The 12,141-nt window shown below is 55.9% G+C and overlaps 1 protein-coding gene across 2 annotated transcripts in view; it reads right to left on the reverse strand.

Moving 5' to 3' along the window:
- Nucleotides 1-3,118: 3,118 nt before the first annotated feature.
- The window catches only part of CPNE5 (copine 5), a 101,452-nt gene continuing 92,429 nt past the window's right edge, over nucleotides 3,119-12,141 (reverse strand). For both annotated transcript variants that reach the window (XM_027958670.3, XM_027958669.3), the window contains 7 exons: nucleotides 10,495-10,541; nucleotides 8,367-8,548; nucleotides 7,664-7,791; nucleotides 7,318-7,420; nucleotides 6,475-6,532; nucleotides 5,990-6,063; nucleotides 3,119-4,787 (listed from right to left, as the gene is read on the reverse strand). In XM_027958670.3, coding sequence (XP_027814471.1) covers nucleotides 4,569-4,787; nucleotides 5,990-6,063; nucleotides 6,475-6,532; nucleotides 7,318-7,420; nucleotides 7,664-7,791; nucleotides 8,367-8,548; nucleotides 10,495-10,541 — 811 coding nt within the window. In that variant the 3' untranslated portion in view covers nucleotides 3,119-4,568. The remainder of the gene's footprint in view (nucleotides 4,788-5,989; nucleotides 6,064-6,474; nucleotides 6,533-7,317; nucleotides 7,421-7,663; nucleotides 7,792-8,366; nucleotides 8,549-10,494; nucleotides 10,542-12,141) is intronic.

The following is a 12,141-nucleotide window of genomic DNA, read 5'->3' on the forward strand; positions in this document are numbered from 1 at the left end:
GAGATTAGGCTGATGGGAAGGCTGAAATTCAAAAGAGATGGGAAGACCCCTAGCAACATTAGATCCCATCCCCCCCATTTTACCAGTAGGGAGACGAAGATCCAGAGACGGGAGGCAGCCCAGCAAACGTGACGCAGCAGTTAAACAGCAACTAGATCATGGCGCCCATTTTTCCTTGGGGCTCAGATGGATACCGATGGGCTCCACGGCTTTCTAGTTGTATGACCTGAAAAGCCCCTTAACCTCTTTGTGCTTCAGTTTTCTCATCTGGAAAGTAGAATCCTGATAGTACCCTTTTCACAGGTTGTTAAAAAGATAAACTTCCCAAATATACAGTGATTAAAGGAATGCCTGGTGCTTTAGTATTGGTCATTACTATTATTAGTATAATCTTATTTTTGTTAATTCAGGGGCATTTGAAATGAGAGTGGGAAAGGGACTTTCTCAGCCTCTCTAAAGGCTGAGAAATGATTAGCAGAATGATCTGGGGGCTGATAACCTGGGGTCCTCAATCCTGAAGGCCTGGAGATTGAATGGGCAGGCTGAGTAGGGGCTCATAGTCCAGGGAGGGGGCCCCTTCAATCTCCTCTCCCTTCTCTGCCTGGCCTCCCTCAGCTCTGCCACACACACTCTTCTCAGCACAATATAGGAACCCCATGAAGTAAAGTCAAAGTGGAGCCATGAGTCTGTGAATTCCTGAACACCCTCTTTTCTTCTCTGTGGTTTCTCTTCCTGATGTAGCCGGGGCAGAGACGCCTTTTGAGGCCTCTTCCTTCTGTCCGGAACCAAATGGCTTCACCTCTGCTACCCCATTCCCTCTGAGAAGTTCCCCAACTCCATGCCCTCCTTCAGGCCTCCTAGGGAAAAGCCTCAGGCTTTTGTGTTGGCCTGGGAACCGGGGAAGTGTGTCTCCACTGAAATTCCCAAGACAGCTTCTGCTCGGTGACGGTGTTACAGCGAAATACACACACACACACACACGCACACGCACACACATCATGGTCAAAAAGCTTAAGAAATATAGTCTCTTTGCCATAAGACTAATCAGAGCCTCAAACACCCTGACAGCCCCTGGGACTCTGAGAGGGCCTTGGAGCCAGTAGCTTCCCAAAACCCCTGCCAGGGAACCAGTGTTCCGTGGAACACATCGTTGGGAAAGAACCCAGGAGAGAAGCTACTGTCTTGAGCACAATGAAGACGCTCCCAGCGCCCTGGGGCGGCGGCTCTGAGCCTCAATTCCCCTGCCAGGCAGTCTTCTCCTCCCAACCCTTTCCCATGGGTGCCCAAGGTGAGGGAAATCAGGCCACTGGTTATGGGAACTTCCTTCTTCTAGAGCTGTGATCCCACCCGGTTCCCACTCAAAGCAGATCAGAATGCAAGTCAGAGGGGCATCTAATTATAAGGACAGTGGTGAATCAGCTCTAATTTACGATAAAATTGTCAGAAGCAAGCAAGTCCCAAACTTTGGTGTAATGAGTACCAGTGTCTTGTGATGTGCAGGTTGGGAATGGCTGCCTGGAGGGCTAATCTGCGAGCAAACTCACCCAGAGAAGGGAGAGACCCCTTTTCCCTGTGATCCTGGGCCCTCGTGGCCACAGGAGTTTATCTGTGAAGAGCGATGAGGAGGAAGGTGGTGTTTATTGCACACTGAGCGCAGCAGGTCCTGCGCATGTCACACGCTTCATATGTGCACACCTGCATGTTATTCTGGCCCTACGACAGGGCTGCAAGGGAGGAGAGACGGCCCTGCCACACAGGAGCAGTAACGCATCCTGGACATGCGATCTGTGAGTTGTCTAGGCTTGGGGTCCCTAACCCCTGGGCCACTGACTGGTGTGGATCCTTGGCCTGATAGGAACAGAGCTACAGAGCTGGAGGTTAGCAGTGGGTGAGCAAACAAAGCTCCATCTGTATTTACAGCCGTTCCCCATCGCTCACATTACTCCTTGAGCTTGGCCTCCTGTCAGATCAGCAGTGGCATAATGAATGTAATGTGCTTGAATTATCCCGAAACCATCCCCACAACCCTGTGGAAAAACTGTCTTCCAGGAAACCGGTCCCTGGTGCCCAAAAGGTTGGGGACCAATGGTCTAGGCTGTCCCAAGAGTCCCCCCTTTGGTACTCACAGATCCTGGCCCTTCCCACTGGTTTTGTATTGATACCTTAGGGCGGTAGTATTTATTGCTTATTTCTCCAAAGCAGGGGTTAGAGGCCTGTGAAGGGTGCAACTGTGTGTGAGCAGGGTCTCCAAACCTGGGCAGGGCCTGGCACTAATGCTCACTCAACACTTGCTGAGAGATGAGTGAGCAAATGCAATAAAGTCACTCACAGACTAATCTGATCATGTTGCTCACCTGTCTCACCTCCTTAGTGGCTTCCTGATCGACTCAGAGTAACACTGAAGACCATACTGTGACCTACAAGGCCCTGCGCATTCCAGATTCTCCACCCCCAAGCCCATCTCCTGCACTGTCCCCTCCTTGTTGCTTTTGGCTGCCCGCTGTGGCATGCAGGATCTTAGTTCCCTGGCCAGAGATTGAACCTGTGCCCCCTGCAATGGAAGTGTGGAATCTCAACCACTGGAGCACCAAGGAAACGCCTACTCTTCCCTCCTTAATGCAGGTTCAACCCACTGGCTTCCTGCTGTCCTTCAAACACACCCCAGGGCCTTCTATGTGCTGCTCCTGCTCCTTGAAGCCCTTTTGCCTCAGATACCAGCATGCCTCTCTCTCTCCTTTGTTTAGGGTTCATCTAACTGTCATCTCCTCAGAGAGGGCCCCTCCCCGACCACCTCATTTAAAACGTCACCCTGTCACTCTCTATCGTCTTATGCTCTTCTTTTCCTTTGTGACACTTACCACCACTGGAAATCGTCATTTACCTATTCGTTTACGTGCTTATTGTGTTTCCCCTGTCCTGTTGCGTGTCCGCTGTAAGCTCGACATGGAGATGGGGCCCCTGTGTTTCGTTCACTGCTGCATCCGCAGTGCCTAGCACGGACCCTGGCACATAGCTGTTCAGCACATTTTTGTGGAACAAAAGAGGGGAAAAAAGAGAGCGAGGAGAACACACAGCAACATCTGTGCTATTTTTCAAAGGACAAAGGAAAACAAAGAACTCTAGTAAAAGAATCCAATTTACTTCAGTTTAAGGCAAATTCCACACAGAGACTGTCTTAGAGACGGGCACAGGACCAGACAGCATAGAAACGCCACCATCATGCATGATGGGAAGGGAAGCAGTGTCCGCAACAGAAGTGGTGTGGCCTGGTCTCCACCAGGCATGGGAGGTTCAGTGGGCAGAGGAGCCCCATGCAGCAGGAGGGACTGGCATGCATGACCTGTTCCCCAGGTGGGTAAAGGCTGGGCAGCTGTGGAGAGGCCCAGGCATGAGATCATCTTTCTCACCTTTCCCACAACAGGGGCAAGGGCTCTGGCTCAGAGGCCAGGAGCCCAAGGCTGAGGGACTAGGGTGGATTTGGGGTGATGGGATGGAACAGGGTGACCCTAGAGCCAAGACGGCCTTCAAGGGCAGCACTAGTGAGGAGTGGGATGGGGGAAGCTGGACACGGGATGACCGTAGACTCTTAGACCATTAGAGCTGAAGGTAAACCCAGGGCCATCTGGTCAACCCTCTTGCCTTACAGATGTGGAAACTGAGATCCAGAAGGTAGAAAGGCCTTGCTTGGGATCCTGCAGCCAGCAGGGGCTGGAGGCAGGGTTAAACCCAGGGGTGCCCCATCCCCATGGGATAGAGGGGCAGTGTCAGAGTGTTGGAGCAGGGCTGCTTTTTGCCCAAGCCTCCAGGTGGGTGGTAGAGGATTGCACCCCAAGGACCCTGGGCAGCCTCTGGGGAGAGAAGGGGCTGTCTGAGGCCAGGAGCCAACTGCTAAGGTCCCTATGGGCACAGACCAGGAGAGGCCTGTGGATTTCTGTCTAGAACCAGCATCATACTGGGCTGGAGAGGCACCAGGAAGGACTCCGAGCCTGATAAGCTTCCATTCCTCGCCCACCACACGGCCTCCATCCACTACCACGGCGTCTCCTTCATGGGTCTGTAGTACTCCCGCTACATGCAAGGGTCCCAGGGAGGGGGTCACGTGTTTGGGCATTCCTCAAAACCCAGCAGCCTCATGGGGTTCATTAGAAACAGGGACAGGAGAGATACCGAGGTGGGGGTCAGGGGGCTGGTATAGGAGTAGACCACAAGAGCGGGCGACCTGGTGGTGGGAAGCTCAGCCCAGGCTCAGAGTGATAAAGGAGCACACGAAGATTGCCTAGGTGGGCTGAGGGGGACCCTGATGGTCCTGATTAGCATCTTCCTGGCTGGTCCAGAACCAGGCGTCGGTGAAAGAAGAGAAGGAGGGGCCCAGATCCCCAACTCCATCACCTGTGCCACCAGACTTCGGGGAATGGAGCAGTGTGGGAGGAGTCTCCAGAAGCCCCGCCCCACCAGCCTCCCAGGCACACGTGTTCCAGAGGCTGGGCAGGGTGGACCGCAGCAGGGTCTGGGCGCCCCGCCCACCTTTCTACTGGTCTAAGCCCCAGCCGTCTGAGCAGACCACATGCTCAGATGTGCGTGTGCAGCGGGGAAGCTGGGGGTGTGCGGGCCGGGGACTGTGGGGGAGAGCGAGCCGTGGCCGTGGGCGGGGAGCGCGGGCGGATGCCCTGTGCCTTCATGTAGGACACCAGCTGGTCGGGGATCTCGGCCAGCACGTCACGGGCCAGGCGCGCCATGCTCAGCACGTGATTGCCCGTGCGGTCCACGTAGTCCCTGAAGGGCACGAACTGTCCAGCAGGGGGAGGCAGGGTGAGGCCAGGTCTCCCTCTGGACACCAGTCCCCACCCCCTAAATCTCCAGGCCTGGGCTCCTGTCCCACTCCTGCCCAGCCTCTGCCTGGCTTGCCCCAAGCCTTCCTCACCATAGTGATTCTCTAAAGGGCTGTACCGTAGTCATTATTCTTTCATTCACTCAAAAAATAACTTCCTGAACACTGTTCATGCCAGGATACACTACTGAACAAGATTCCTTAATCTCTGATTAAGTATCTGCACCAAGCAGAGGCACTTAGCAGAACTTAGCAGACGCTCAGGAAATGCTGACGGGAATGCGGGGTTTCTGGGAAACGGACCCTGCAGGCCTCCTCCCACCTCTGCAACAGAGTTCCTCCTGTCTCTTTGGGTTCCCCTTCTGGCCCAACACCTACAGTCCCACTCCTATGGCTTCCTCCCGGGAGATGTCTGCCCCCACCCCCCACCCCCGTGCCTCAGGCTCATGGCTGCCTCCAGGCCTTTGCACACACCTCCCAGACTGCCCCCCCAACTTTGGTCCCCACATCTGGAATGACCCCTCCCCCATCTGAATTTTTTAATGGGGGAGGAGGCAGTATGGAGACTGTCGGTTTTTTTTATTCTGAATCTCCTAAGCACCAGGGCCTCAGTCTGCAGCAGAGTCACAGAGGGGTGTGTGCTTACTGAGGCGCATTCTGAGGCTTGACTGGACAGGGATTCCCCGAGGACAAAGACCTGTCTGCTGTTACATTTGCCATTCTCTGCGGGGAGGCTGGCACTGATTCAGTGAATCAGGCAACACTCATTCTTGAAAAGGGCTGCAGCAGCCCTTTAGACACCGCCTCCACCTTCCCAGGGTTTGCCACCTCACTTAGGAAGGCAGCCCGGCAGAAAGCAACACAAGGTGCGAGAAACTAGGCCTCTGTGTTCTACAGGAGACACTGCAGGCTCAGGGAGGGCTGGGTGTGAGCGTTGCAGTTGGGGTAACACCAGGCTAGGGGTGAGTCTCAGACATGGTGAGGCCGGTGTCCAGCCCCACAACTGACTCCTATCTCCTATGATGGCCAAGCCATTCTAGGACTACCAATGCCTGCCTGCAGGGCCCCTTTCCAGAGAAGCCCCCAGAAGGGGGAGTGAGGTCAGCCTGGCTAGGGGGGCTCTTGTGTTTTCTGTGGGGAAAGCCAAGGTCTGGGCTTCACCTGGACAATGTCCCGCTCGGCCAGCTTTCCCCGGGAGGAGATCCTCACATCATCGCCATCTAGCTCCACCATGGCTGTTGGGGGGAGGGGGTAAAGACAAGCGGTGGGGAAGCTAACCGGAGGGCACCTGAGCCTGGCAGGACAGAGGCCGCCAGCCCAGGCCCCCATGTCAGAGATGAGAAAGCTGAAGCCAGGAGACAGGAGGAGCCCAGTCCTGGGCAGCCCTCCCCGCCACCCCCGCAGGCTCCCAGGGTGGAGGCTGGAGGAGTGACTTGGGGCCTCCTCCCCACAGCCTTGGGGTGTGGGTGTGGGGTACGCACCTTGACACACCCCTCCCTGTGCAAACAAATGCACTCTCACACCCTGCCTGCTCACCCAGACAGTCTCGCACAGACTGGGGTATGAGTCCTTGCTCTTTTGGGAGGGGTCACTCCCAAGGGCCTGAAACCTCTGGGGAAAAATGTCGGGGGGCGGTGGGGACTCACCGTCGAACTCTGCTTGGCCCACGCCGATGATGATGATGGACATGGGGAGCTTGGCGGCCTGGGAGGCAATGTGGGAGACAACGCAGGAGGTGGAGGGGGGTGGGAAGGGCGGGGGCCCAGCCGAGGGGCCAGTTAAAAGAAAGGGGAGATCGTGGGTAGGGAAGGGAAGGCGTGGGCCAACAGAAGAAAGGGAGGCGGTCAGGGAAGAAATGGAGAAGAGGAGGATGGAGACACACGGAGAAACACAGAAAAAGAGGGAGGCGGGAAAGAGGGCACCAACCAAAGGGAATGGAAGTGGGGACACCAGAGAGGAAGCGGGAATCGAGAAGGAGGGAGGCAGAGGGGAGGCGGGTCACAGGTTTGCTTCTGCAAGACACCCCGTCCTCTCCTCTGCCTCTGGACTTCCATCAGGTGGGCCTGGAGGGAGGGCCAGCTGTGGCCAGAGCCCCTGTGCAGGGAGACCACCCCGTGGGGGGTTCCACGTTTCCAGGTCTCCACCTCTCAGGATCTCCCATCTCTTCTACCTGGCCAAGCTGGGCTGGGGTCTGGGGCAGCAGCCCCAGAGGTGAACGAGAGAGCCATAGGAGTCTGGAGGGAGTGGACCACCCAGTGTGATGAAGAGGTGGGTACAGAGTTTGCCAGTTGGATCCTTCATCAGCTGGAACCCCCTCCACCCCCCAAACCCTGATGTTGGCCCTCCAGGCTTTATAGCGAGAAACCAGGAGTGGTCCCAAAGATGTCCCAAACCAGGAGAAGAGAAGCCATGCCCCACAGGTCTCCCCAAAGGAGGCAAGGAGGTGTACCCCCAGATTTCCCCACCCCCTGTCCCCACCCCCCGCTCACGTTGACGATCGCCTCCTTGGTCTGCGCCATGTCTGAGATGACCCCATCTGTGATGATGAGCAGCACCGAGTACTGGGAGCCGTCCTGCACTGCGGCCGCGTTCCTGGGGCAGGGCAGGGGGCAGCGGTCTGTCTGCTGGGACGCTGGGCACGCCGACCCCCCGCACAAGGACCCTGAACATTGGTGCGACAGCTCTTTGGTGGGAGGGGGGTCTTTTTAGGGTCAGGGCGTCCCCAAAAGTAAATCAGTGGGAAGAGACGCGCCCTCCCGCCTTCCTGAGAAGACGGGGACGGAAGGAAGCCCCTTGAGAGCTGCAGGGAGGGCTGTCCAGTGACCCCGTGCTCACCTGGCCACGTGGGTGACCACGGGGGCGAAGTTGGTGGGGCCGTAGAGCTGCACCGTGCGCAGGCTGTGGTGGTAGGCCTCTAGGATGCCGTCGATGCCGCAGCACGAGGGGTTCTCCTGGTTGCCGTTCTGGGAGCACAGGGGGTGGGGAGCTGAGCCCAGGAAGGAAGGAGGGGTGGGAAGGAGGGCAGAGGGGTGGTCCGGGGGGCAGCTGAGCCAGGACGGAGGAGGCCTGCAGGCCTGGGCCCTCCTAGACTCTTCTCTGGTGGGGGCTCGGGGGTGGGGGCTGGGGAGAGAGCCCCAAGGCCCACCATGAAGGGCAGCACAAGCTCCAGGTGAGCAGTGTCCAGACAGGCTCCTTGTCCTACTCCCTATCTGCTCAGACACTTCCTCCCATCCTAGAATTACCTGCAGTTGTTCAGACCCTTTTAATCCTCATTTCTGAGGTCTTAGGGAATAGTTCAGCCATGACTCCACTCCACCTCCATCAGGGTCTTGTTGGGAAAAGGGGGGCAGAGCCCACTGTGGGTGGCTTCACAGGGGAGATGACTGTGACCGAGGTGGGGAGTGGAGTTCTGATCCGAGCTCCGATACAAGTCCCGCTCCAAGCCCCAGCATGCAGCCTGCCCTGACAAAGCCAGGCGGGCAGGATGGGCAAGGCCCCCTGACCCCAGGCCACAGCCCTCTCTCCCGGGGTCTTCTACCAGCGGGAACTCGTGGGACACCCTGCCGTCTGGGGGCAGCTTGGCCCCGAAGCCGAGGGCGGGGAACATCTTGTCGCTGTCGTAGTGCTGGATGATCTCCCCGACGGCCGTCAGCGCCAGTGCGTAGGCGTTCAGCTGGTAGGGGCTCATGTAGTGCAGCGATGTGGACTGCGAGGGGTTCCCTGCGAAGTGGGGACAAGGGGGGACACTGGGTGGCCCGGACACGCCAAGTCACCGGGCTCGGAATGCAGAAGAGGGTGTCCAGGGGCATCCCTTTCCTTCCCTTACTGAGCATTCAATTCTCGAGCAAACCATGGCTGCGAAACCCTCTGAATGGAGCCTGAGTGCCCCCTCTGTGAATCTAGCCTCTTGCTTGTAGGACTGCAGCAGCCTGATCTCCGGGTCTCTGCCTTGTGTCCACACTCAGCACACCTGTCAGGGTGAGTCTACATCAAAACTCACCTAATCACACCTCTTCTCTGCTCAAAATGCCCCAATGTTTCCATTTCACCCAGAGCTGAATCTGAAGTCCTTACGAGGGCCCACACAGCCCCACTGGAGCTGGGCTCCAGTGACACCTCTTCGCATCTCCTACCATCCCGTTACTCCCTCGGTTCCAGCCTCTCGCCATCCCCGCCTCAGGGCCTTGGCAGGGGCTGATCCCTCCGCTCTGGGACACTCTTCCACAGATGTGCACATGCCTCGCTCCCTCCCTCTTCAGGTCTGCTGTGGTCTTTCCTGGAGCCTGTTGAAAGCTACAGTCCCCACCCCTCTTCCTGGCTTGTTCTCCATAGCCCTTATCACCACTGACACGGTCCATATTTTAGTTACTTGTTTATTAACGAGAGTAGTACAGCACAGGCTGCCAAGTATTAACCCTCTTTCTACTTCCTGCTGTGTGATCTTGGATACGAATGTTAACCACTCAGCCTCAGTCTTCCCAGCAGTAGAATGGGGGTAACAATAGTCCCCAGGCTTCCCTGGTGGCTCAGATGGTAAAGAATCTGCCTGGAATCCAGGAGACCCGAGTTCAATTCCTAGGTCGAGAAGATCCCCTGGAGAAGGGAATGGCAACCTACTTGCAGTATTTTTGCCTGGAGAATCCCACGGACAGAGGAGCCTGGCGGGCTACGGTCTATGAGATCGCAAAGAGTCAGACACAGCTGATCGACTAACACTACACTATACTAATAACAGTCCCCGCCTCACTGGACTATTGTGAGGATTAAACAGATGTTCCTGTAACTCTCCTCATTGTTATGAATACTAAGCACCGCACCTCAGCTCTGACATCTCAGCACTCCGCTGTGGCAGGCCTGCAGAGAGAGGCTTCTGACATGCCTGCGGACTACCAGACCTGAGGAACTTCTGATTGAGCAGGGATTAATGCGGGTCCAGAATCCAGGGAAGATTGTCATGGCTCTGACAGTTAGGCACTGATTGCTCCCAACCACTCGGCCACCCTGGAGAAGTCAGGGAAGGAAGGAAGCTGGGGCAGCGTGAGCAAAGGCGAGGCCTGGAGCCCCCACGTGCCCGCCTCCCAGTCCTGCCTCTGCCTGCCTCTGGCCTGCGGGCTGGCCTGCACAGTATGCTTCTGCTCGCGCACGGTCGCTCAGTCGTGTCTGACCCCCAGGGACTGTAGCCCGCCAGGCTCCTCTGTCCGTGGGATTCTCCAGGCAAGAGTACTTGGAGTGGGTTGCCATGCCCTCCTCCAGGGAATCGTCTCTTACGTCTCCTGCATTGGCAAGCAGGCTCGTTATCGCTAGTGCCACCGGGGAAGCCCTGGCCTGCACAGGGGGTGTGCAGTTTGATCCTGTGAGGAAACACCTCTGCCCCGGGGCTCCCCTACTCCCCCAGGGAGGCTGGGCATCCTCAAGAGCAAGGCTCAGGGTATGTGGGCCCAGAGCCTGGCTTTGCGAGTGACCACGATCCAATCAGCGAATACCTTTGCCACCCTGGCTGTATCTTTGGTTCTCCAGGCCCACGTTCCTCCTCTTTGGGAGGATGAGGCCAGAGAGTATGGAAGACCTGGCGTCCAGCTAGGGACAACTACCACAGTCCTGGAAAGCCCTCCCCTTTCCAGGCCCCCAGCCCCCATCCAGCTCCTCCGCCCATGCCTGCTACTCACCATTGGAGGCTGTGAAATCAATGGCCACTGTGAAGTTGATCTGGGTCCTAGAAGAAGGAGGACAACAAGGGAGTTAGCTGGCCAAAGGCAGGGCTGTGGGGAGGGTGAAGCGTACTGGACCGGAGTGAGAACCCCGGCTTCTGCCCCAGCCCCACTGCATGCCGTGTATGAAGCCTGGTGAAGCATTTGTCTCCTTCAGGTCTGGAAAACTGGAAGAGTAGCATCCGCCCCACCCTCCCCCAGAGGCCTGCTGTGAGCATCAGAAGTGAGGACAGTGGGACAGCTCTCCAAAGATGTTTACGTTCTGCTGGGCACATGGCTAAGATCACTTATTTCCTCTCCAAACCCTGCCCCTGGGCCCCCCCGGAGGCCAGTGAAGTAGGGTTTCCCTGTATTCCTGGCTCAGATTTGGAGTCAGATTCAGGGTTAAAGCTGATTTAGCCTTACTGTTTAACCTGGCAAAAAAAAAAAAAAGACAAACAGGCATTGGGCATCACCTGAGAGAAGAACAAAACACCACCCATGAAGCTGTCTTGCCAAAAAAATGGAACTGGAATCAGCTGAGCTTCCAGAACTATCTACCAGTGGTTTACAGGAAACACAGGGGACAGAGGAATACGTTAAGTGAGGGTCTGTGGAGGATGCAGGGGTAGCCTGTGGGAAATTCTGTAGGAGCATTACTGGAAGGTCCCCCCTGGGCCAGCAGCATCAGGATCACATGGGAATCTGTGAGGAGTCTCAGGCCCCCAGTAGACCTACTGAACCAGAATCCCCTGGTGGGGTGCAGGAATTTGTTTTAGCAAGCCCTTCAGGCACTTGGGGGAACCACTAGATGAAAAGATAATGAGGAATTCCCTGGTGGTCCAGTGGTTAGAACTGGGCGCCTTCTCTGCTGAGGGCACCCCGGTTCAACCCCTGGTTGGGGAACGAAGATCCCACAAGGAGCGGCGTGATCAAAAAACAAAAGATAATTATGAGACAAATCAACCAATCTCAATATATGGACCTTACCTTGATTTTGCATTCAAATAAACCAATTCAAAAACATTATAAGACAACTGGAGAAATTTGAGTACTGACTAGACAGTTGGCATTAAGGAACTACTTGGTTTTTAGGTGTGATTTTGGTATTGCTGTTAAATTTTACAAAGAGAGAGTCCTTTTCTATTTTGGAGACACATCCTGAAGTAATTAGGGGATGAGACATGATGTCTGGAGCTTCAAAATAATTGGGTGGAAGGGTGAATGTGTGGAACAAGACTCTGTGAGCTGGTAACTGTCGAATCTGGGTGGAGGGTACTTGGGGGTTTATCACACCGTCTCTCCACTTTTGCCTGTGTTTGGAATTTTTCCATAACAACAAAAAAATTAGGCTTTGAGGATTCATATTCAGGGTTAAAACTTTCTGAGGGTTTGGCTGTTCTAGGTTCCGTGCCAGATGCTGATAAAACAAAGCTGACGAGACACGAATCCCTGATAAAGTCTAGTCTTGTGATTCTCACACACAGTGAGTGTAGAGTCACCAGGGGAGCTTGTTTACAAAGACTGTCCCAGGGCCTCCCTCCCAGGGAGGGAGTTGGTCTGAGATGGGGCCCCAGAATCAGCAAACAGCTGCCTTCAAGCAGCGATTCTGAGGAGGGGGCTCTG

Source organism: Ovis aries, chromosome 20 (genome assembly GCF_016772045.2).
Source record: "Ovis aries strain OAR_USU_Benz2616 breed Rambouillet chromosome 20, ARS-UI_Ramb_v3.0, whole genome shotgun sequence".
In the NCBI taxonomy this organism is placed as follows: Eukaryota; Metazoa; Chordata; class Mammalia; order Artiodactyla; family Bovidae; genus Ovis; species Ovis aries.